This window comes from Diadema antillarum, unplaced genomic scaffold, assembly GCF_040938485.1.
Source record: "Diadema antillarum isolate AM-2024a unplaced genomic scaffold, OU_Dant_1.0 seq00000975_RagTag, whole genome shotgun sequence".
Taxonomy (NCBI): domain Eukaryota; kingdom Metazoa; phylum Echinodermata; class Echinoidea; order Diadematoida; family Diadematidae; genus Diadema; species Diadema antillarum.
The window spans coordinates 192,325-217,945 of NW_027271817.1; the positions used below are offsets into that span (position 1 = coordinate 192,325).

Below are 25,621 nucleotides of genomic sequence, written 5' to 3' on the forward strand. Positions count from 1 at the left end.
ACCTATACACTTTGTTGTGATATCTTCGCACAGATTTCCATGGTCGCGGCCATTTGGAAATATTTATCATTTTGACTGATTTTATCGACGAATTCGTTCGACTGAAATGTATAAGCCTTAGAATTTTCATACACATTTCAGTATAAGGTGGATTACACAAATTTGTTGCTTTTCACCTTTGAATTGGTTCCATCTCTCGAATCACTTGCACTATACTAGCTATAGAGCATACTTTTTTTTTACCGCTAATGAAGAAAAAAAAAATGTATTAAATTTCAGATTTGGGCGGGCATTTTTTTTTTTTTATGTTCTCAAGATTCTTCACATCAGGATGCAAAAGTTGATTCATATTTGAATCCAGCACCCTGGAAGTAGAGTAAAACCATGTATTTTTTCTTTTTCGGCTTTTCATCATAATTATGGAAATGCACACCGATGGATTTTAGATTTTGGCTACAAATTTTGGCAATCCTTTTGGCCACCATTTTGAATATCTCAAAATCCCAAAGGATGTGTAAGAGTTGCATCATCAAGATTTAGATTCAGCACCCTTGAAATAGAGTAACCATCAACAAATTTCGCGCGGAGGATAAAACGTGGCTAGGCTGTCATGCATGACAGAGCACATGAACAATTACTTTAAAGACAACAATGACAAATAAAGTTGGTGTGTTATCGTGAAGGAACAATGTCTCACCATGGAGCTATTATACTAACGCTGTTAGTAGCTCCATGGTCTCACTGAATGGATGAAATCTATCTTTTTTTTACAGACTGAGATCCTTACTGCCCTACTTTGGCAAAATGAAGCAAGTGACAAAAGTGGCATTTCTCGTAAAAGAGCAAAAATGTGTCTGTCATTTACACTGACGTCAATGGACTATATGTCTTATCTAATATATCTCTTAGTAGGATACTTAGTGTTTCTGCATGAAATTTGTCCTGGAAGAAGAGCTCATTTTGTGAATTATGAAAACATCAATAACTCAAATTTGGATGGTATGTCACTTGCTTCCTTTTGCCAAAGTATCGCAGCTTATAGTTGCCTAAGATGGTTATATGATTTAATTATACATAAAATGTATATATTATGCAACATGAGATCATTGCGAAAAAAAAAGGTTATTGTGTTGACTGCGCTGTGCGCATGCTCACAGCTTGAATCCAATTCCAAGGGGCGGGCTCAGATCAACTTGACGCTATTATATCGACAAGCCGTGCAACCTTTCTGCGTGTTATGCATGTTCTTTAAATTTTCGTGTACAAAGGTAACGCAGAGATATGTTAATGAGATAAATGATAATGATCTGTAAATGATAATTATCAATGTCATGGCTGTGTTACATTGTCTGTCTGTCACGTGATTCATAATCTATGAACATATAATTTTGATGATAACAATGACAAGATGTTACCAATACTACAATATTGGTCATTGACAAGTGACCAAAGTGGCTACTCGAGTCTCGCTGGTTACAGTGATGATATTGTCTCTGCGATGTCTCTGCGATGTCTCCGCGACGTCCCCGCGAAGTCTCCGCTACGTCTCCTCGACGTCTCCTTATAATGTCGACATAGGATTTTTATACAGCAAATGCCGGGTCACACCGGGCATTCGCTGTAGACTCAACATGTTTGATTTTTTTTCGTAGATTTTTTGTTTCAGTCTCCAGCTGGTCTCGCAGACATCTCCGCAATCTTGCTGACCCATGACGACCCAACGGTGACGATGTGAAGACGCGACGGAGACGTTAGATGCCAGTCCTCGAGTGAGAATACTTGATTTGGCCTACATGAGGCGCTCTTGGGAAGCTGATTATCATCGATGCAAAAATTGAATTTGAAATTTATGGGATTTATGGAATTGTTGATAACGGAAATGATTTTAAGTTGAAAAAGATAGATGAGCAAGCAAGATGTTGAGTGGTTTGAATAACCTCTCTGTTGATAGAGCAAGTGCGTTATGCTTGGAAAATATTCCCCCATAACTCTTTTTGAAGTCAATTGCTGAATAATATCTTAAAACCGCTGACATAATTATATATCAGTCAATATGTTGTCCAACTCTACGGATACTATATTTACATAAATGTCTTGCTTATCGAGTGAGCACTAATCATGCAGGCTTTAGGCCAAACAATAATTTCACCATTGAAAATTGTTTTAATTACCACCAAGACTGGCTTGATGGAAAAAGGTAACTTGGTTGGGATGGTAACCTTGGATTTAAAGTTTAAGGCATTTGATATCATGGTAGACCATGGTACAATGTATCCTCAAGAAACTGCGTTTAAATATGGTATATATTAATGGTAGGTGATGCTGTTGAATGGTTCCGACTTCCGAAGCTATCTTATTGATCGCACACAATGCACTGTCCTCAACAATTTAACAGTTCACAAACAACCATGCACACATGGAATACTACAGGCCGGGTCAAAATCTGGACCCTTTACTTTTTGTTCTTTACAAAACGATTTACCTTTATCTGTAATGAATTGCAAGGTTCCAATACACGCAGATGATACCTGCCTGCACTACTCGTGTGGCGATGTGCATGGATTGAAGATTGTTTTAAATGAAGAATAGTAAGAATACATATAGATGGTTAAACAGAAATAAACCCGCTGAAATGTTACAAAATATGAATTTCTTTTAATTGGGTCAAGTAATAAGTAACTCATTTCAATTGAGACACCATGTATTAAAATCAAGGACACTCGTGTGTTCAAATTGTAAGTATCTTGGTGTACATGATGTTAATGATCAACATCTATATAGAGTGGTCAAATCAATTTGATTCATTGCATATAATTATTATAGAAAAATTACACACCCTGTTTTATTTTTGTTAAAGAGAATCCGACCTTATATAATAGCAAGTGGCATAATTTTTATTAAAACTATTATTCAGAGTAGGATTGGCTACTGTAGTATGTAGGGGCGTTGGTGAAATGCAGGAAAAACACGTATTGATAAAATTCAGAAATTACTCAATAGAGCACTTACAGTTGCTATGGACATAAAGTGGAGATTTTCAAGTGAAGAATTATTTGATTTTAGTACAAATTTAAAATTGGAGATAGACAAATTTGTTGAAAAAGTGATAAACAGTTGTTGCATGTATACGTATAGATTTATAAATAGGACCATGCCTTTGTAATTCATTTTCATTTAAGCAGTCTACTGCTTACATACGGAGAAAAGGAACATTTAAATTAGACGTGGTGTATATCGCGGTATAAATACCAAATTATGGAACAATCTCTCAGATGACGTAAAGCAAAGTGTATCCCTCTCTATTATCTAAAAATAAGATAAATCATAATATAGCAATCGTTTGCATTGAACTGTAACATTGTATGTCAGTCACTTTTCTTTCGGTATCTGAAGTCCTATTGCGTATTGATTGCAATATGCATGATTTCGAATGTTTTGCTTTTGTGTGTTTGTTTTCTTTTCGTTTCCTATATACTATTTATGTAGGCCTATAAAATGTTGCTTTAAAACTATAGACGGACTCACAGAGGAACAGCCATGGACTTTGAAGTGGGTGACCGGTGGTGAAATAAAATAAACTCAAACTCAAACTCAAACTCCTACTCTACTAGATAGGCCTATAGTGCATCACTGATGTTTTAATATGAGATTCAATATTGGGCAGAGTAATATTAATGCCCGAAAGATGATTGGAATGCACTGTGCATGTCGCAAACTCGGGTGAAAGATGACTTCCGATGTTGATCAATACGAGTGTTGTTATTTCAAATAGCCGGTGTAAGATAAAGATATAAATGATTATCAATAAATGAACTGCAATCGTTCAGTATAATTTGTATCCGCCTACAATCTTCATTCGTATTAGTAAACATACTGGCATGATTCACATGAAAAGTTTGATTCTTTGGCTTCATTAATATGATATGAGTCACAATGCCGTAATGTTCATCTCTTGTGTAGGCCTATAATGATTCTTAAATTTCACACAGTATATATAGGCTAATTTCCACCGTTGTCTTGTAAAGTTTTTGTAGGGCCTATTCCTTTATTGATCCATGCGATTGATGTCCATGTAAGTGCTTTGTTTTGAATATTTCTGTATGACAGGCCCTGCCCTACAACATCGTTCTGGAAAAGTGAAAGAAGAGCAGCAGGCCTCCCGGTCCACTGAAGTATAAAAAAAGTCCAGGGGGGGGGGGGGATCATGTACTCATCATGGGCGGTGGCTCTGCATCTCGTGACATGACAGCACGCACAATCGGAAAACGGCAGCATTGCCCTGTTGCAGACCGCTCATCAAGGTACGAGCATGGAGCTACTAACAGAGACTTAGTAGCTCCATGGTACGAGTACACACCACCACCGTGCGGCCGCACCCACAACCCTCCTCTTGGAATTGCACACATATCCTCCGGCCGCCTGCGCCTGCACTCGACCGCTTGTGATTTAGTGTGGTGTCATGGCTCTGCTGGCTTAAAAAAGATAGGATTTGTTGATTGCGAGAAATACTGTTTGGATGGTGCGAACACAGACGTGCTCCCGTCGTTGATAAAGTATCGTTTCAGTCCAGTCCACCATGGGCAAACTACAAATTTTTGAGGTGTTATTTGCAGGGAACAACTCAGTATTTAGACCTGGAGACCCCGTACATGGGGAGGTGAGGATTGTCGTCTCGGAGGAAAAGGGTGACATACGAGGTGAGTTTATACTACTTACTAGTACTAGATTCTACTGCCGCCCAGTACTGGCAGTAGAATAGAAGCGTGCCCAGTGTTAATTTTTGTTGACAGGGGCAAACGAGATAACATTCACAGCTCTTGATGATACTGGCTTACTGCTATCCTCACACAGATCGTAGTACAATGTATTAACCAAAAAGATGCGAGAAACGGTAATACTAGATACGTGTAAATTAAGTGATAGTCAGGTGATTGATGGTGATGGTGGTGGTGCATGGTGGCAGCAGTTACAAGGCGTGTGACTATGGTGACTCTTGTATCTCTTCCCACCTAGACAGATTGAGAAAGATCCGTCTGTCTGGAGGAGTCTTTTATTTTTTTGACGTTAGGGGATCGATCCGTGGAGCCAGTAGTCTCCGCAGAACATATCTTTCGGTCAACCCACCCCCTATCTAACCTCGGGGCGCTCCTTGTTCGGGCTGGTCGCAGTTACCCACCTTCCTGATCTGACTGACAACCCTAAATACATTTCACTCAGTGGCGGATCCAGAGGGGGGCGCAACTGGCGCACGCCCCCCCCCCCTTTATTTTTCGTAAAAAACAAAAGAAATAAAAAGAAAAAAATGAAATGAAACCCGGAAGTGGCACCAGAAATTTTAGTCACGCCCCCCCCCCCCCCCCCCTTTACAGAATTCCTGGATCCGCCCCTGACACTTTACGAGCAAGAGAGGTTTTAAGTGGGAGTCTGACTCCCTGGTCATTTGACAGAAAGATTGGTCTGTATCTGTCCGTCGGGGAATGTTCCGCGGAGACTGCGTCTGGCTTCACAGATCCCCTCTGTCTACGGAGGACAGCGTTAATGGCAAAATATAAAAGAGTCCTCCGGACAGACGGATCTTTCTGTTTACCTGGTCATATGAGAGCTGAAGAGCCGTGCAATGTGAGGGCATGGAATGAAAGTGACACTTCTCACATGAAACAATAGGTACTGGTACTTAATATAGGTGTACCTCCGACATCGTAGTGATTGTCTGAAGTACAATATACACGTTGCATATACATTCTATGTTGTGCACACACCAGTAACTGGTTTCTGCAGGACAAAAGGCAAATGAAAGTGATGTTTTGTTGAAGATTGGTAAAGAGTGAAGTTAGTTTGAATATTGGATTGTAGATCGTGATTATTTGTAATGCTCAGTTGTTGATTGTATAGTACAGTCAAACCTGTCTATAGATATACAGTAGCGTCCACCCAAGGAAAACGACAAAAGTGGCTGCCGTAGACGAGTGGCCACTTAAAGACGGGCTTTTCACAAAGTAAGAGCTGTGTTTGTCAATTAAGTTTGTTTGATTGTGACTAAATGAACTAGGATTTGGTAGAATTCACACAACGAATGTAAAAGCTAACATATTCAAGGCTCAGCTAAATTTTTGTGGCCGCTACAAATCAAATGTATTATGCAATTAAACATTCACCTCGGGATACAAAATGATGAGTGGCCACTGGCAGCGTTTAGAGTCTGTAGTACAGCAATTTTGTGTGGGGGATCTTCAGTGGCCCCTTTACATAAGCAGGTGGCCACTATAGACAGGTGGCGGCTAAGACAGGTTTGACTGTAAATGTCCAGCAAAGTTTTCAATATGTTATGAGTCATGCTTGTGATAAGTTGGGAGTGTCGAGTGAGTCCTGCCTCATCAATGTAAAATCAGTTTTGTATAGATCTGGAATTGTGAATCCTTAAGTCGCAGTATGCAAATCATTTTTTAGAATAGCGAATCCTTGAGTTAATGGAATTAGAACAACAGGAGAAAAACAATTACCAGTAAACAAAGATGATTTGTATTTTAGCCTAGTAAGGCAGAAATGGATTTAGCTTTTTGCTGGGGGGGTTGACCCAATGAGGATGCGGATCTATACAGCAAAGTCTGAGCTATGCAGCAAGTGGGGGAGAGTCTTTCTTCTTCCTGTTCAGTGCAGTCCACCTTTGGTGTAATGTTCACGAATACTGTTGGCAGGCATGGCAGTCTGAGAGGAGGTGTCCCCCCTTTTGGCAATTTGTGTTTTCTTTTTTGTTTTTCCTTTTGTTTTTGCTATTTTGAACCCCCATAAATGAATTGTAAGTGTCTGAGATTGAGTTTGAGACAGAGTGCTAGGAACATACCGGCCTACTGTGTTAGTCTGGACACATTGCGTTTGTCTATAGATGCACATCACATTTTCACTTGGCAGCCCAAGGCAAAGGGGGAGGGAGGAGTTAAACCCCCTAACCCCCCCCCCCCCCCCGATTCACCACTGTAAGAATGCTATCAAATTTGGTCAGAGGGAGAAAGAGAAGATGAAAGCTGCCTTGCTCTGTTTATGTACATATTTAATCATACATTGTAGCCTGGTTAGGCCAGGACCCTCTCCATGGCATACTCAGCACTTGGCGTATCCAGAGGGGGCGCACCAGGGCGCGCCCCCTCTTTATTCGTTGTTAAAACAAAAGAAATAAAAAGAAAAACTGACATGAAACCCCTGAATAGCACCAGAAATATTGTTTGCACCCCCCCCCCCCCCCCCTTTACGGAATTCCTGGATCCGCCCCTGATACTGGTACAAGGAAGGCAATCACATGAGACATGCCATGGAATTGGAAAGGGAAAGAAAGGACAAGGTAAATGTAGGGTATCTGGCCAATATGAAACACACTTTACTTGTATGTGCCACCACCTTAGCTTAGTTGCTATATCATATTTGTTAACAATTTCTTTGTTTACTCATACTACCCCTTCTGCATACACATTCCATTCATCATGACCCTAGTAACATTTTTGCTATTCAAATTTTTATAATGAAAGTGAACAGATTACTTGTTGAACGAGCTGTACTAATTTTGTCGTGTGAATAGTTTTTACCACTTTCAGTGCTAGTCTTACAAGTGTAATAGGTTGACCTTTGACCTTGATTATTTCTTTGTTTTGTCTGTCATCTCCAGGAATTCAGATCAAGTTTGTCGGAAAGTCGTACACGCACTGGACAGAAGAAGAAGGGTCTGGTGATGACCGCAGAACTGTGACATACCGATGGAAGATTCCATTCTTCAAGCAGGAAGTTACACTTCGTGGAGCAGGTAACAGCTTGAATGGAATTCTTCTTGACGGCTGCTTTTGATTGCTAGTTACCCTCTGCTTGTTCACTGTAGAATACTGGAAATATCTATGGTCTGGTGTGATTGATTTGCTCATTGGAAACAACCATTCTCATGATTTTCTTGAGTCCTTTGTGTTCCTAAGTCGTTGATGCAACAGGTTGCAGAAATTGGAAAGAGATGCAGTCTATATGAGAGCCTAAGATCTGGCAGAACTGAATGCTGATGAAATTCGTACTCCTTGTGTCATACAGGTAAGGACAACAGCCAGGCCAATCGCATTACCCTCCCTACCGGAGAGCACCGCTTCCCTTTTCAGTTCCAGGTCCCATTTCAGTCCTTGCCGCCCCCATTTGAGGGGAGATATGGGTACGTGAGGTACTACGTGAAGGCAGTGATTGACCGGCCATGGAAGTTTGACCATCACACCAAGAGGTTCTTTAGCATCATGACGGTCAAAGATCTGAACTTTGTCCCAAATATCCTGGTAAGTAAAACATATTATCCCATTTTCATCTGAAAGCATGACTGCTTTGTCATTAAATAATGATGATTTCTTATAATCTATCTATTATGATGAATGTTTTCCATGTCATCTATTCCGATGTAAATTACTGTAAATATGCCTGTGCTGTCAAACCAGAAACATTTGCAGCATGAAACTTTCGCAAAATGGCCAAGTGCTGGCATTCAGTGCATTGTGTAGACTAAACCTCTTGCATGCATTTTACTTTTATGAATCCTGGCTCCTTACAAAATTCGAGATAGTTACATGCACCCAAAACTTTCTTATTTCACAGTATTTTGTAGGATGAATTAGAGCAAACTGCATCACTGTATACACAGCAGTGATTGAGAATGAAATATCTATAGAAATGGTCATGGATATATAGAGTGCCAAAGTGTGATGTAATAGCTGTTCATCGCAATGGAAACTGGTTCTTAACAACCTCACCTTGCCCCTAAGGCTGCGTTCACATAGAAGTATACTATTCGGGTATTCGGGCTCGTTTTTCAAGGGCACTCGAATAGCTTGAATCGAACGATAGGATTTCCTCACACCGGTTCACATAGGAGGGCACTATTCGAAAGTACCGAATAGCTGCAAAAAGTATAGCAAAGTGGGAATCGAGCTTGTTCGATTTTCTTGCAGCGTATACCGTCTCTCGTTTATGAAATAATGACACTTTTGGTCTGGATTTGCCCTTTAGCAAAAATAAGCATGTAGACTGACATTTTGATGCTGTTTAGAAATTGTTAATAAGATTTGCTGGGATGTAGGAGGAAGAAATCCTCACTGCATGGGATGGTGAGTTGACGGTGCGGGTGATGGTGTATTCGGTGCCCGAATAGCGAATAGCGAATACCGAATACCCGAATACCGAATACTTCTATGTGAACGCAGCCTAATGAGCCAGTTTGCAGTTCCATGTTGCAAGTGAGCAGACAAAAGGTCATTCATAACAGGCATGTACCGACAGGCATGTTGATTTTTAAGTTCACTTGGACAAGCATCTGTGATGTTATGATTATTCATTTAATCCTCATAAATGCTGCTTGCTTGCACATCCACCTCACAGCAAAAGTGGTATTTGGCAGTATTTATAGAAAGAGACTGGTATGATTAATACATTCAATGCAAAATAATGAAATGGATGCTTTCCCAAGTACAGTGTTAATTGACGGCTCATTCTGGTCATCTGGCCTACGTAAGTTCATTCTTTGTTTGAACAGGATTGATGAATCCCATAAATTTTTTATGCATTATGTCGCTCTGAAAACAAGTGAAGTGCCCCTAGTCAACTGAGAAAACAGAAAGGTCATTCATACCAATGTGCCCATGAGCTAACTCCGAACTGGCTTTATACTGGTATCTATGAATACTATTTGTTACTAACCATGCTTGGCCCTGGTTCCATTCCAAGCTGGAACAAAATATTCTGACATCATTATTTTGATACTCTACAAGGGAATGATACAAGAAGGAATTGAGTATATGAATATAAGAACGACCCAAGTCCATGGAGGAATATTTCGAGTAAACTAAAAAAAACTTCATATCTTTTTTATTTGTCCAGTAATATTCTATTCAACTGTGATGGGAAGGCAACATTGTATATACAAATTAGAACATATATTATTATGACAATTAACATTTACATTAATTGTGGAGAGGCCATTTTGTGTGGTGGACTTGGGTCGTTCTTTGATTCATATGGACTTGGGTCGTTCTGTGATTCATATACATGATATTCTGCTATAGAGATGGGAGAAGGATGAGAGAGGGCGCTATTATATGAATGTAAGAATGACCCAAGTCCTTCATTCTTATATTGATATAAGATTTAACTCATTCATTTCAGGCACTTCCGGGGGTAATTAAGATTTATCATTTACACACAAGATGAGTCCATGCATAAGCTACAATTTCCCATTAAAAACTGAATTTGGCCAAAAATTGGACTTGGGTCGTTCTTATATTCATATACTCAATTGTATCGAATAAATACATCAACATAAGGATTGAGAGAATGTAGCAATATTAGTAGAACACATCATTGAAAGTTTGAGGAAAATCAGACAATCCGTTCAAAAGTTATGAATTGTTGAAGTTTTTTTGCAGTACCCGCTGGATGAGAAGACTACTGCAGTGTATGAATAACTTAGATGTCACATGCGTACAACAATATAAGGAAAATATAAAGAGAATTTCACAAAATTCCATCTTTTGAAAAAAGTACACATTCCCCTACCTCGTTACCGATAAATGTTATGGGTAATATTATTCCCCCTGCCTTTAGAAAGAGGCAAGTCAATTGCTCTTTTATTATGCGAAAAAAGTGAAAATATGTTGAATTTTCTTTTACATTTTCTTTATACTGTTGTACGCATATGACTCACAAGCTGTAGTAGTCTCCTCATCCAGCGGTTCCAACACAAAAATTTAAAAAATCCATAACTTTTGCATCGATTGTCCAATTTTCCTCAAACTTTCACTGATGTGTTCTACTAATTTAAATGTCAGATACTTCCCTTCCTGTTGAATATTGTGCCCAGGAGTGCAAATAAAACTGATACTGGCATGCTGTACTGTTGCAGGAGATGAAACTCATTTGAGTATCATGGCAATAAATTTTGTTGACTCACAACTCAGTATATGTGCATCCGTGCTACAATGTAAATTTGAAAAGCCTAATCTTCAATAGTTGTGTATAACAATAGTTTCCTTTTATAAAAAAATTTTTTAAAGTGTGATACATGTAGATTTTCTTTTTTGTGTGTATTCAGCTGTGGTACAGGTCTGGCCAAAGTGCCACTTTCATACAGGCATGCTTCTGAACTGCATGTTGCACTGAGTGCCATGTGTCAATTTTTCAGATGTAAATCAGCTCCCCATTTGCATAAAATCAGTGATAACCTGACCAATAAGCCAGTTCGGAGTTAGATCATGGGCACATTGGTACGAACATGGAGGTAGAACCACCTTGGTACGAATGACCTCTTATTGTTCTCAGGCAATTAGAGGCACTTCACTCATTTTCAGAGCGATATAATGCATAAGTTTTACGGAACAATTTATGGTATTCATCAATATCCTGTTCAAACAAATAACAGGACTGATAATCAATCATTACATCACGCATGCTTATCCCAGTGAATTAAAAACCAACATGCCTATTGGCTTTTCAGCTGATTAAACCCGGAAGTGGTCCACTTTTTCTAATTCTGAATCTTTTCAGAATTCTGTCGGTCTTTTCATGCCACCATTAGCTTTCCACTCTTCTTTGTTGCCCAAAGAACATTGGCTTCATGACCATCATTTGTCATGATCATTGTACCTGGTGTGCCCCCTCTTTATTTTTGGCTAAAACAAAAGAAATAAAAAGAAAAAATGGGGGGGGGGGGTGCATGCGCCTCTCTTTAATTTTGCAAAGGCGCCTCCCCTTTATGGAATTCCTGGATCTGCCCCTGGTATATTCAGGCAGCAGGTTACCACTGGGTATTCACTTTAAAATACAGTAAGTACTGTTACAATCCTGTTACAACTACTTCATGGACCTTGTCTGTAGACTGATGAAGGTCAAAATGAGTGGGAGTTATTTGTTGTTTATTTTTTGTATATCATGTTACGGTGACCGTGTATTAGTTAAGTACATACTGCAGGCTCTTAAAGCAGGTACTCCACTATCATGAGAATTGCTGGTATAGCTGTGTGTGTGTGTGTGTGTGTGTATGAAAGGGGGGGGGGGGGGTTGCACATAACCGCATGTTAATGATAATTAATGCATAACCTGTAACCTTGAAATTTTCTGATGATGATACTCAGTGCAATGGTGTACTAAATGTATACACTGTAATACATTATACATGTAGTTCAATCAGCATACAATTTTCAGTGCTCACAACATGAGCATCGCTTGCAAGCATACAATTACTGTCATGCATGCAGGTAGAGCATATCCTAGAGAAATCCTTTTTTTTTTTTTTTTTTTTACATTTCATCATCCTCTCATGAAAAGAAAGAAAGAAAGAAAGTACAGTAGCATGTTACACAGTATGCATTGACAGAATCAAAGAATTGGATCATTGTCATTCATTAACTGCAAGTCAAAACATTACCAGTATTAAATAGGGGAGAATAGGAAACACAGTGCATAAAGAATACCCAAAGCTATGTAGAACATCTCCAGATAATTTCAGTGTGTGTGTGTGTGTGTGTGTGTGTGTTTAAGTAACTCAAGGGCCATTCCCTTTCTGTAGACAAATTAATTTACTTGGATTTGAACATAGGTTTATAGAAATCCATCGCGTCCGTCGCACTTGTTTCAAGATGTGAAAATTTCCCTTGAACTTTTAGCATTTTACTATTTTCATTCACGTATTCATGTTAATTAAAAAAAAAAAAAAGTGTTAATAAAGATACCTGCTTTGTGCGAATGACTGCTGTGTTTTAACCTTCGTGTTCAGTGAGCATAAAAGATGGTTTTAATGATAATATAAAGTTTTGGTACCTCAAAAGTTTCCCTGAGTTTCCTTGTCTTAGTTTGTGTTTCAGGTTAAAGTACCTTTCATATAACTAACACTAATAATGGTTTCATACAATACGTGTATATTGATTGTCGCGGTACCGCGTTGAGTCAAACTAACGACTCGTTCGAATTTTTCAGAGCCCGCTCTGCGCTGGTACAAAACCATTACAGTATTGCATGATTACTAAGACATGAGAGCACTTTGGGGCGAGTAAGTCTCACAGTGTTAGTTATATGAAAGGTACTTTAACCTGAAACACAAACTAAGACAAGGAAACTCAGGGAAACTTTTGAGGTACCGGTACCAAAAGTTTATTATCTTTAAGTAGCTGAACATTAAAAGTTTGTTAACCTTGACATACAGATATACTGCAGTGTATTTTACCAGGGATTTGGCCATGCACGCATGATGTGAAAATCATTGTGGCTCTGACAGTCCATATGTTTCCCAAAGATGAAGGAAAAAGGAAGGAAGTTAGTCACTGTGTCCTATTTCATAAAAAGTCGCTCTGATAGCAGCTGTTGATGGAATGGCAGTTTTCATGCAAATGACAAGAATCCTACTTCCTGTTTGGCTGTTTCTACAAGAAGTTGTTACTCTTGCAAGACTTACCACAGAGACTCCAACTCTCCCGTTTTCGACGGGAGATCTCCCGCCGAAAACCTATTTTTGCAAAATCTCCCGTTCTCCCGCTTGAGATTTGATTTCTCCCGCCCTGGCTCTGTGTCTCCCGGTGGAAAGGATTTCTTACTTATTGCTATCGTATGTTGAAGAAATAAGCCTTAGATAGCACCAGAGAACATCTAGAACCCTAGGAAATTAGGTGTGATACCTGTTTATGAGTGGTTTATATTTCATGAAGCAAAAGCCTTCTTGAAAAAAAATCCTTTACTGTCAATATACTTTTAAACAGAGTGGCAGGGAAAGGAAGAGAGAGAGAGAGAGAGAGAGAGAGGGGAGAGGATACTATATCACTTTTATACTTTTAAGTCTCATGGGATGGAATGAATTGGCAATGTGGCGTGTCTTTTTAATTTCTGCAGGGCCTTCCCTTCTGAACCTGTGGGTTATAAACAGTACTAGTACATGCTACCAATGTGCATATATATCGCACTACATTCTGCTTGTGACTCAGTAGCACTACTCAGTTTTATGGCCTTACATAGAGTGTACGTTATGGAACTGCACTCTGCGCAGGTGTCAAAAGCATTACATTACTATTTCATACCCTTTTTGTGCCAAATAAGCCTAGCTTACAGTGGAATAACTTTTATCAACCTCGCTCTCATTTATGAAGATGTAAATTCTGCAGGCAGTGCTCATGTTTATCTCAAGTTAAATAAACATAGGCAGTGCAGTCTAATCAAAGTGACATTGTTTTGGTGTCTGCAGTGATCAAAGAATTAATCATATTGGAGTATCATTAGCTGATGAGACAAGTAGTGTATGGACGTGTCATTAGGGTGCATTGTGTGCCAATACGGAAACTTAAAGGAGACTTCCGGATGATTTTCAGACTTTTACATTTGAACAACTATAAATTAGTAATACTGAGTACAGAGTTTCAGAATTTATAGTGATTGGGATGAGGAATAAGAGTGTTTTCAAAATTTATAACAAATTGCAATGAACAAGGATGATGACATGGCAGCCTCACCATAAGAATGCATGAGTTGGGTCTCAAGGCAGCAGAACAAAAGAAGAAGGCATGCATAGATTATACACAGATGGACTTGTTAAGCAAGTGGTGTTGTAATGGAATTACATTGCTACATTTATGACATATATGTGAGGCTCCTATGTCATCAACTCTGTCCAGTGTAATTTGTTTAAGATTTTTTAGAGTATTGGTTTCTCTGCTCAAGGACCACAACAAATTCCACAAATCTATATGTGGAACTGTTGAATTATGTACTACATGATGTAAAATTATGAAAAATTGTCTGGAATCCCCTCTAAGCTTCTCTGTGATCTGTCCAACTTCACAAAAGTTTGCAATAGTCTATAGTCTATTTTGAATTTTGAAATAATTTCTTTTCACTTGCTTTGCCTCACTGCTATTTAATCAACAAATAAGCTTTTTAGATGAATTAAGGTTATCAGTTCTTCTTGTCTACTCTTGTATTCCTCACAGCACAGCCCTGTTCAAACTGCCTCCAAGACAGTTTGCTGCCTCTGCTGTGAATCTGGACCAATCTCAATGTCAGCCAGGATCGACAAGTGTGGGTATGCACCTGGCGAATACATCTTTTACACCGTCAACCTCAATAATGAGAGCTCAAGGGACATCTGCAGCATCAAGATTCGACTCTCTCAGGTATCCGCTTTGTAACCATAATACCTACCTAGCTTTCACACGTACAGAGAGTGCTTTAATTGAAACACGATTGTAATGACGCATCACTAGAATTGTATTTTAAATTAAGCATTCTTGCAAAGGGAATGCAAACTGGAATCGTGGAGGGTGATTTGAATCGTAATTCCATTGTTTCAAATGACGGTCCAGAGGTGTTTTTCACAGTTCGCTAGAATTGCATGTAAGCAGCAAAACTACTGTGTGAACGTAATTGAACTCCAATCATGTTTTTTTGGGGCGGAGTTACAAAGACCTTCCAACTATTCCGCAGAAAGATCACACTCCTCAAATGCTTGCACTGCAGTCAAAAGTGCATGCTACTTACGGCTCAAGAGCAATTAATGGGAACTTGGAAAGAAGCCAAACCTCCCCTCCTCTGGAATTCAGAACCACAGAATCCGTGAGGCTTTCCTCGGTCGTATGAAGGAACAATGATTCAAATTATAATTGCAATCGTGTTTGTAATTCAGCATTCAAATTAAGCATGCTTGATGCATGTAAAAGCAAGGCTAGTTGTCGTAATTCCATAACTGTTTGCCTCAGTCATTCTCACTCAAAAATTCATTCCAAGCACCCTTGCTCAGCCATACAGTGGTTCCAAAGATTTTGATGTACTATACACCATCCGTTCAATTGTTCACCACCCAAGAGGCAACTTTTGAATTTCACAAAGCTCATCTGTGTGAATATTTGTGTTGTTGTTTTTGTAACGTGCACAGAATACATCTTAACACTGAAATGAAAACAAAATAAACACATTTTTAGGTAGCCCAAAGATACTCGGTAGGTAAAGTGTAGAACTCTGCAAAGAGAACCAGATAATGTTAGTGATTTATAGATCCTGTGTTGGCATCACTGAAGAAAGTCTACATTTTAGCAAGTAATTTTTCAACTTAGGATAATTTTGTAGAGAATGATGAAGTATAAGCACATTGGTATGCCACTATCTCCAACATTGAATCAGGGCAATGATGGTATTTTAATGAAGTACCCTTCTTGGCTCACTATTTTTCTCCTTCAACATGACTCTTGTATTTTGCCATCATGATGTGCAGAAAACAACATTCTATGCGAAGCACGGATCCCGCACCCATCACAAGAAATCCTCTGTCAATGTTGCTGAGGTGAAGCATGATGGTTGTGGAGCCATGGACACGGTCAACTTGGAAGGACGTCACATGGTCATTCCTCCCATCCCCCCAGTCTCCTTTGAAAACTGCCCAAACATCCAGATGGAGTACAAAGTCAAGGTGAGCTGTTACATCAGGAAGGATTGATAACCCGTTGAGGACGAATCCCAAGTATAATGGGGCAGGTGTCTATAGGAAATGCCTGTTGTAGCAAAATCAGTCCGTTCTCAACGAGTTAAAGCTAAAACATGGTTCTTAGAAGGGCTCAAAATCCATATTTTACCATGTGGAATTTGTTTGCAATACATCAAAAGGGTCTACCAAGAAACTTGCCCAGCTGATGCAATTTGCCAGGATGAGTTGCTTTGGAGTAATTTGAGAACAAAAGTGTAAAATTATCTATATCGTAGTACATGACTTTCTTAAAGTGCGGGTTATGATATATTGGCCTTATTTAAAGTCAAATTTTAGTCCTAATCATTGGATTTAGAATGCTGAAATGTTCACTTACAAAATATGTTGGATTTTTTTCTTTAGATTCTAAACAAATGACATTTGCACAAGGTCCATGACATGTTTTGTGTAGATGCTGATGTCGTGGTTATCTATCTGTGTATAACATTTATCTGAAAAATATGTGTAGATGAGGACTTCTTAACCAAACTCTTAATGTGAATGATCTCTAAGAAGTTGGCCGAGGTGAATAGAAAAATCCACACTAGTACAGAAACCGTTTTTCACAATGTGTCAAATTTCCAATTAAACCTCCCTTTTTTTTCCGATGGAGGTGTGAGTATACAGCTAGGGAGATAAGCAGTGAATGAAGTCAGAAGATACCATTTTTCATTTATCAAATTCTGTGCACAGTAAAATCAATAACTTTGTTCTCCAGAATCCTGCAATTTTGTGTGATTAATGTTTCATGAATGGAAAGTCATGTCTTCTTTATCATCCAGTTATCCAGTTCAGCATTGTTCCCATAGTGATATATATATATTACTCTTCTTTCATAACTTTCATATTTTCAAGATTGAGGCTGATGTGTCTGGCACTCCAGTTGACTTGGACTTTGATTATCCAGTCACAATTGGCACGGTTCCAGCTTTCCAGCAAACCTTGCGTGACCCATCCCAAGCTCCCATGCAGCCTGGGGTTCCTGGGGGTTACCCTCCACCCCAAGGGCCCCCCATGGGTGCTGCTGGCTATCCGCCTCCAGGCCAACCCCAGCCAGGGTATCTACCTCCAGGCCAACCTCAGCCTGGCTACCCTGCACCAGGTCAGCCCCAACCAGGGTACCCTCCACCAGGTCAGCCCCAACCAGGGTACCCTGCACCAGGTCAGCCCCAACCAGGGTACCCTCCAACAGGCCAGCCCCAACCAGGGTACCCTCCACCAGGTCAGCCCCAACCAGGGTACCCTCCACCAGGTCAGCCCCAACCAGGGTACCCACCAGCTGGACAGCCTCAAGATGCAGGGTACCCTCCACCTGGGCAACCACAACCAGGGTACCCACCGGCAGGAGAACCTCAGCCTGGCTACCCTCAGCCTGATCCTGCTGCAGCAGGTGGATATTCCTCTGTTAAGTGCTTATGGGTGTTTGTGTGCATCATGATGATGGTGATGATTTTGATGATTAAGGTGGAGAGGATGATAGTGATAATGATAAACATTAGTGACATTATTTGTAATAGTAATGGTAGTAGTAGTAGTAGTAGTAGTAGTAGTAGTAGTAGTAGTAGTTGTCAAAGTAGTAGTAGGGTTAACAGTGTCATCATTTCATTCAGCAAGAATGGGACTATACATAATCGAAAGAAATTTTTAACCAAAGTACATAATCTTTCATTCTTGATATCTGACTTAAATGAACATGTTGAGAAACAAAGCAAAAAGTATTTTCTTTGGTGTTTTGGACATTGTAAGAGGTTACAGGAGTGGTTTTTTCCTGCATACTTTGACCCCACAGGCCCTCTTCCTCCACCACCGACCTATGAACTGGCAGTGGGAGGCGCCCAGGAGATTGCTGGTAAGAAAGGTGCCTTTGGCACCACAATGTATGCACCGCAGTACCCTTACTATGACCCAAACACCTTGTATGCAGCAATGGGAATGCCAAGTGCTGGGCCCCCAGTCCAGGATGGACCACCGGGAGAAACGGCACCATTGGTCACCCAACCACAGAGCTCGGTTCAGCCACCCTATAACCCCTATCAGGCCAGCGAGGGTCAACCGGGAGAAGAGGAAAAAAAGGAAGAGAATGGAGTGGCTGAAGACAAGGCAGCACTTACATCCATCTGAGACTCGCGTTTTCTCAAAACATGCTGAATTATTCTTTTAACTCTTTCTTTGTATGTATTGTGTTTTTTAAGATTAAAATATGACTTGTGCCTGTTTGTATATTTTTTAGCCAAATTTAAGGTTTCCTTAAGAAAACCTCTCAGTTCTTCAGTACTGTATACCTTGATTTATGTTATGCCATCAGGACTTTTTGTGAATACTTGGAATATCCAAAGACTTAAATGGCAAATCACCATTGCAGCAACCAAAAATCTTCGTACTTGAACTGATGTAGCTTTAACTATGGTTATTTAGTTATTGGCAGTAACTAGTTCAGTGTCTTAAAGCAAAGATGTTTCTTTAAAAACCTCAAAATGTGGGAGACGAAATGTAAACTCAAGGACAACAGACATGATCCGAATATTTCTTTTGCATAAATTACTACTTTGAGTTTCAATGTCTAGATTCTGAAATCTTGCCACAATGCTTTTTATATTTTGTATTTTGTTTGTAACATTTTTGAAGTGATTTATGTTGTGACAGGATAAGCTGTCATTTCCTTGGACAACTCAGCATTAATAAGTTTTAAAAGATAAAGATACATATTGTATACAACATGTAGGATTGGTTGCTTAGCAAATTATTTGACACTCAGCTCCCCTTTGTATGTTAATGATGGCAATACAGCATCAGGTCCAAAGCTACCAGACAGAAAATGGGGGATCTATCCACTGAAGTTACACTTCTTGCTTCATAGCAACAAAGTGAAATTCAAGATTCTACCTCCAACTGTGAAAGTTGATGGTAGTTGTGTTATTCATAGTTTGCATGCCCTGTATGAAAATATGTTCCAGTCTTCTGACTAGAAGTGACATACTGACTTCTTATGGTACAAGAGCTGATTTTTTTTTTAAAATAATAATTATTATTATGTATCTATTTTTTTTTTATTTCCTTTTTTTTTGGGGGGGGATCTTAGTGTGTCCTTCTATTCACTGAAATCCTCTCCCCTTCTACTTTTATTCATGTTATTAATCCTTGTATGTATATAAATACTTTGTAATATTTGTTTTTGTGGTTTTTGAATGTATCCTTGTATATCCTAAAATGGTTGCAATGTTGTTGGGTGTAATGGCTCCTTCAGTGTAAGCACAACTCTCCTATAGAGCCATCCCATTATCATTTTACCAGCGAGCATATAAGAGCTGGGGAGAAATTATACTCCAGATCTCTTTTAAAGCCCAGAGTCTTGTCTACTATACACAGTGCTCCTATTCAGTCCATGGCATTATCATACTAACATTGTTATCAGTACAACCTTTGCCTTGTTGGGAATTCGTAATAATCCTAATAATGAGGATTTCAAAGAAAAATATGTGTTTTGTGTCTGATTTGTTTTTACTCTATTCAAATACACTTTTCAGTGAATCTGAAGCATTTCCTCATATTAATGATTAGAATATGAATTATCTCCTAATATATCAAAGTTTCATATTCTTTACTTTTTGTGTTTTGAATGAATTTTGGTGAGGTATACATATTACAATGTGATAGAATTAGATGATTTTTTGATGAGAACTAGATACACTGAAATCTTGCCTACATTTCCTAGTGAATAGTGTATAGCGGACAACTAAACTTGCAGATTTCCGTAGTGGCAATTTGAAAAAACACTGAAATGATTATGTCAGAGTTGATGGCAGTTATGAACTGTGGTAGTGTGTTACACGTATTCATGTATCTCATACTTGCATATGGCATTTAAAATCCCTTCTCAGATTTTCAAACATTAGCCTGCCAGTACTGTTTTGTATATCTCAATATCCTTGCCCAATTATCAAAATGTGCTTACCCTATATTGAATGTGACTGACAAACTATATTGCTTTCCATTGTATCATGTCTGTGTGTTGACTGTGAAAAGAATGACAATCATTGCATGTTAAAACTGAGCTGCGAAATAACAAAAGCTATGTAGCATTAACAAGTGGAATATTGACATGGAGCCGAACACATGAAGTGTAGGTAAAGACTTGCCATAAAGGAGAATGTTATTTCTCCTTTTGGGAGCAGCATAAAGGCATGATATGTGTGAATATGGTTACAATATATATAAAGATTATCCTATTGTAGACAAAGAGGCTGTGCTGATGCTCGTTTTAAGTCAGTCATTACTTCAGTCATGATAATTGTATTCACAGTACTCAGCAGCATACAATATGTTTGTTTTTTTTCTAAAGTCAAAGTCAGAAAACAGGGAATTTATATATTGAAGTTTGCACTGTGTGCAGATGTTCTTCCAATTTTACTTCAAGTTATTTAATGATAAACCAGGTACTTGTAATACCAAGTAAAGGCATTAATGCCCCACCCAGGTGCCCATGGGAGATATTTTCTATTTTCTATTTTTGTTACTCTTTCTTGCAGCTGCTCTTTTACTCTACCTATATGTCTTTAAATAACTGACAGCTGTGAAAAACAGCTATGACAAGATTTTTAATTTAGATAGGTATTTTGTAATATAGACATTATGAATCCATACCAATTTGTTTGAACAAATATGCTATTGTTTTACTTTTTTGAAATGTTGTAAAGATAAATGTATCAAAAATACATAATATTTGTCAGTCATGGTTGTACCAGTAGTTGGTAGCCAAATATCTATTACATGTATACAGGAAACTTCCAATGGGTCCACGACTGAAAAAAGGTGCATTGACTCAAATGGTTGTTGACTCTTGCAAGGGTCAAAGTTATTTTGAATCAAACAATCTTCTTCCTTTCTTTGTTGCCTTGCTCATGGCATAATTACTAGGTACATGTCTATGTATAGGGATATATTGACTGGTGTTAAGGTGCATTTTCATGATGGTATAAATTAAATATCCATGGATGTTGTCATCTGGGCACACAACACACACCCACACAAAAACTTGAGGCTTTCAATGGGGACTGATTGATCTCAATGGGTCAAAACAGACTAATACACATGCAGAAAACAAGGAGAGTAATATTGGAGTTGTAAGTAGAACTCTGTGTAGTGTGATGCTCATTTGCATTAGTAGATTTGGTGTTGGAAGACTTGGCCATTTCTACTTGCGCAAATATTTTTTTTTTTAATGTATTTCAAATGTAAAGAACAGGATATTCCTCCTCATTGGATATTGAACTCACTAACTTGGCTTACACTTCTGTACACAAAAGTACAATATGAGAAAAAGATCAGGACCTCTTTGTTTTTGTTTTTGTTTTTTGCTTCGAGTAAGGCAATTTTTGGCTCAAGTGGCCTTGACTAATGTGAACTTAACTTCATAATAGATGGACTGTGATCCATCACACTCAGCTTTGATCATACATTTGTGATATCTGAGATGGTCCAAAATGGAACTTTCTTCTACAAACTCTCAGTAAGAACTTTCATTGATCTTTCCATGTCACATATGATCTTTGTGACTACTGTATTATGCTCCACCAACACACATTGGTTTGGGACCCTTCGTGAAGGTTTTGTCAGATACTTCAAGAGTGTTCTCTACCAGCAAGACAAAGCTACAGGGTACACACATTCCTATGAATAAACACCAAACAGAATTATGTGTACATTGCTCATTTGTCAGTACAAGCAAATCAGTCTTGCCTGTTACTGAAATCTATACTTTATTCTCAATATTTTGAAAGAAAAAGTGTGTGCAATGTGTGTATGTCTGTGAGTCATATGAATACACATGTAGTTAGGATAGAGGATTATAGACAGTTTTTGGTGATAGAGGACAGCAGGTACTTGTTCAGGTAATATGTTGCTTAAAGGTTTGCATGGTGAAGTAGATAATAATAATATTAACAATAATGATGATAATAATAGTGTATACTTCTATAGCACAGCAATCCAAATGAGGGAGAAAGGTTTGTGGTAGCACCATGTGTACATAGTCCTTGTAGGGATCGAGGCTTGACAAACAGTTTAGGTAATACAAGATGCATTAAAGGAGACCTCCGCATGATTTTCAGATTTTTACATTTGAACAACTATAAATTAGTTATACCGAGGACAGAGTTTCAGAATTTGTGATAATTGGGACGAAGAATTCAAATATTTTCAAAATTTAGAACAAATTGCAATGAACGAGGATGATGACTTGGCAGAGTCACCATAAGAATGCATGAGTTGGGACTCAAGGAAGCAGAACAAAGCAAGAAGGCATGCATAGATTATACACAGCTGAACTCGCAAGCAAGCGATATTGTAATGGAATTACACTGCTACATTTCTGAAATATGTGAACCTCCTACTGTGAAAGTGGATATTTTCGCGCGACTAATTTTTCGCGCTCGGTGGGGTTAGAAGAGTTTCGCGTGTTTTTAATTCCGCGGAATCAAAACGTCAACTACTGGAACATATGACGAGCAAAAATTTTCGCGTGCTTTTATTTTCGCGCTAGTTTCTGGTTGTGCGAAATGCGCGAATATTTAAACACCGCGAAAATTTCCACTTTTACAGTATGTCATCATCCATGTTCAGTGTAATTTGTTAAAGGTTTTTCAAAGTATTGTTTCTCTGCTCAAGAACCACAATAAATTCCACAAATCTATACATGGAGTTGTCGACTTATGTACTATATGATGTGAAAGTATGAAAATCATATGGAATGTCCCTTTAAGTTGGAAATGTCAAGCATGAAAAAATGATTCCATTTTGATATTACAGTGTATAATGTTTTCTCTCCAATCCAGTCTGACTGTGATAGTGAATATCATCTACATAGAGAAAAAACGAACTGTACTCACAGTTAGATATGTTAAATCAAGATACATTTGGAATGGTCAGTTGTGAACACAAGTGTGGTGATATAATTATGGTTGTCTGAAGATGAAGATGACATTTTATTCCTGTGTAGACCGACTTATGAACTCGGCAACAATTTGTCATCAGCCAATATAAGACTGGACTAATGTATCTCTGTCCAAATCTTGTTGCCACGGAAATGGGTGTGTCTGCTGTCGACACTTCATCAGCCATCACAGAGAAAAAAAAGAGTGCCTGTACATTTTCATGTGGCCCTGTGAACTTCAAATTTTTTCTAGTGTCTTAAAAAAATTCAGCAGAAAATTTCAAAGCAGGGGGATTTCCAACAATGCATCATACCTACTGATAAACTGTGTGTTATTCTGGTGAAGTCATACCTTCATAAGTAAATGAGCTATTACTGGATTCCTCATTGTAGACCCTTTGGGTACATCAATATGTATTATCAATGAATTGTTTATTCATGAAATCTGCAACGTGATTTAAAGAAGCAGTGGGAACCTGCCTTCATTCAAGATCATCTGTGCAAAGTAGTGTTCATATTTCTCACTATGAATAGAGATTTTGTGTAATGTTACCCTACAGATTAACTCAAAGTGCTGCAGCTGACTTTGTGTGGCACCATTGAAGAGTCTTAAGAGGGGAGATAGAGAGTGTGTGTAATAACATCAGGCTATACCTCTGTGTACATTAGATATGTAGTTTCTAAGCACACATTCTTGTAGAGTATATAATACTACATTGTATCCTTATAGTAGCAAGATTATCTTGTGTGAATGAATTTAAGCGATTTTACAATTTGTCAAGGTCAGTCCGTAGTAGAGAATTCATTAAGAGGTTGATTCAGTACAAACTTAAAAAAGAAGTTATTTCTGCTAGTATAATAAAATCATGCATTAGATGCATTTAGATGAATATGATACAGCATAAAAATATTACATGAACTACAATGTATTAAAGTGTGGTATGTGTGCATCATGCCAGTTTGTATACTCTGTGTTCTTTCTTCAATCTCCTTGGTCAAAGAACAGTTTTTTGATTCTTACAGGCACACACATACACAAGCAAACCCAAACTCATTTACCGGTATGCTGACACAAAGTACACACACAATGCACACAGACACACAAGTACACATATGCACACACACACACACACATACACACGCACACACAAAGTAACATATACTAACAAGCTGTACACTCACATTCACTCTCTTTTTTGCTGTACACACATCATCTGCAAACATACAAACACACATATATTGCTTTAGATGACATGAAAAAAGCATAGTAATCATTTTTGAATAAATTTTATTTTCATCTTGATGGAAATATCCCATTGACCCCCCCCCCAAAAAAAAAAAAAAAAAAAAAAAAAAAGGTAAAATAATGCCTCCGGCACCACTTCGTGGCGGAGGCATAAAAATCAAGACACCCATGGAAAACAAGAATTTTGCAATCAATAATAAAGACATAAGCTACAATTACATGAACATTCTGATGAAAACATACATAATTATAAACTGTACAAAATAAACTGACCACAATAATATGAAAGTTTCATAAATTATACTTAATATGAATCAATTTAAGAAAGCACAAGGGAAACTGTCTTTCGCATTGAAAATTGTGAAACAAATATTGGGGAAAAGTAAACACACAAATAGTTTCTTTATATTAACTAGAAAAGCACTCTGAGAGCGCAGACCTCCGCCAAGCATGCAAATCATTTTCACCACTGATCTTGTTCTTCCATAGAGATATTTCCACCCATGCTGTGCTGAAAGTCGCCGATTTCCCAATATAGAAGCCTTTGTTATGTCATAAACCCTCAGCTGCACAGCGCGCCTCATCCCAGCAGAAACTGGATCACGCACTTTAGTGCGCGCATGCAAACCTCAAATACGTGCAGCCTGAACTCCCAAGTTCACTGACCCTCCCTGCCAAAATATCAAAAATTCTCGGATCACTACCAAAAGTTAATCGTTTGTTACTCGTGTCATTCTCAACCTTTCCTGCAAGTTTCATCCCAATCCGTTGTCTACTTTTTGAGTTATTTTGCGCACAGACAAACGAACAAACGAACAAACGAACAAACAAACAAACCAACAAACCAACAGTAACGAAAACATAACCTCCTCCCTTGGCGGAGGTAATGATCATTATGTGAATTCCTCACAAAATGCAGCCAATATGCTTTCGATGTTTTTTTTAA

General features: G+C 38.5%; 1 protein-coding gene across 1 annotated transcript; it reads left to right on the forward strand.

Moving 5' to 3' along the window:
* The first annotated feature begins 4,445 nt into the window (after positions 1 to 4,445).
* LOC139742039 (arrestin domain-containing protein 3-like) lies at positions 4,446 to 18,622 on the forward strand. Its single transcript, XM_071652601.1, has 7 exons — positions 4,446 to 4,697; positions 7,658 to 7,792; positions 8,065 to 8,297; positions 14,976 to 15,158; positions 16,253 to 16,447; positions 17,357 to 17,891; positions 18,291 to 18,622. Exons 1-7 carry the CDS (start codon positions 4,577 to 4,579, stop codon positions 18,620 to 18,622), a joined length of 1,734 nt encoding a protein of 577 aa, XP_071508702.1. The 5' UTR covers positions 4,446 to 4,576.
* The last annotated feature ends 6,999 nt before the right edge of the window (positions 18,623 to 25,621 follow it).

Excerpts from the sequence above, each read along its gene's own strand:
- LOC139742039 (XM_071652601.1), top strand. The coding sequence starts at position 4,577 with ATGGGCAAACTACAAATTTTTGAGGTGTTATTTGCAGGGAACAACTCA. Across the intron at positions 4,698-7,657 it reads GGAAAAGGGTGACATACGAG|GAATTCAGATCAAGTTTGTC; the intron begins GTGAGTTTATAC and ends TGTCATCTCCAG. Across the intron at positions 15,159-16,252 it reads TCAAGATTCGACTCTCTCAG|AAAACAACATTCTATGCGAA; the intron begins GTATCCGCTTTG and ends CATGATGTGCAG.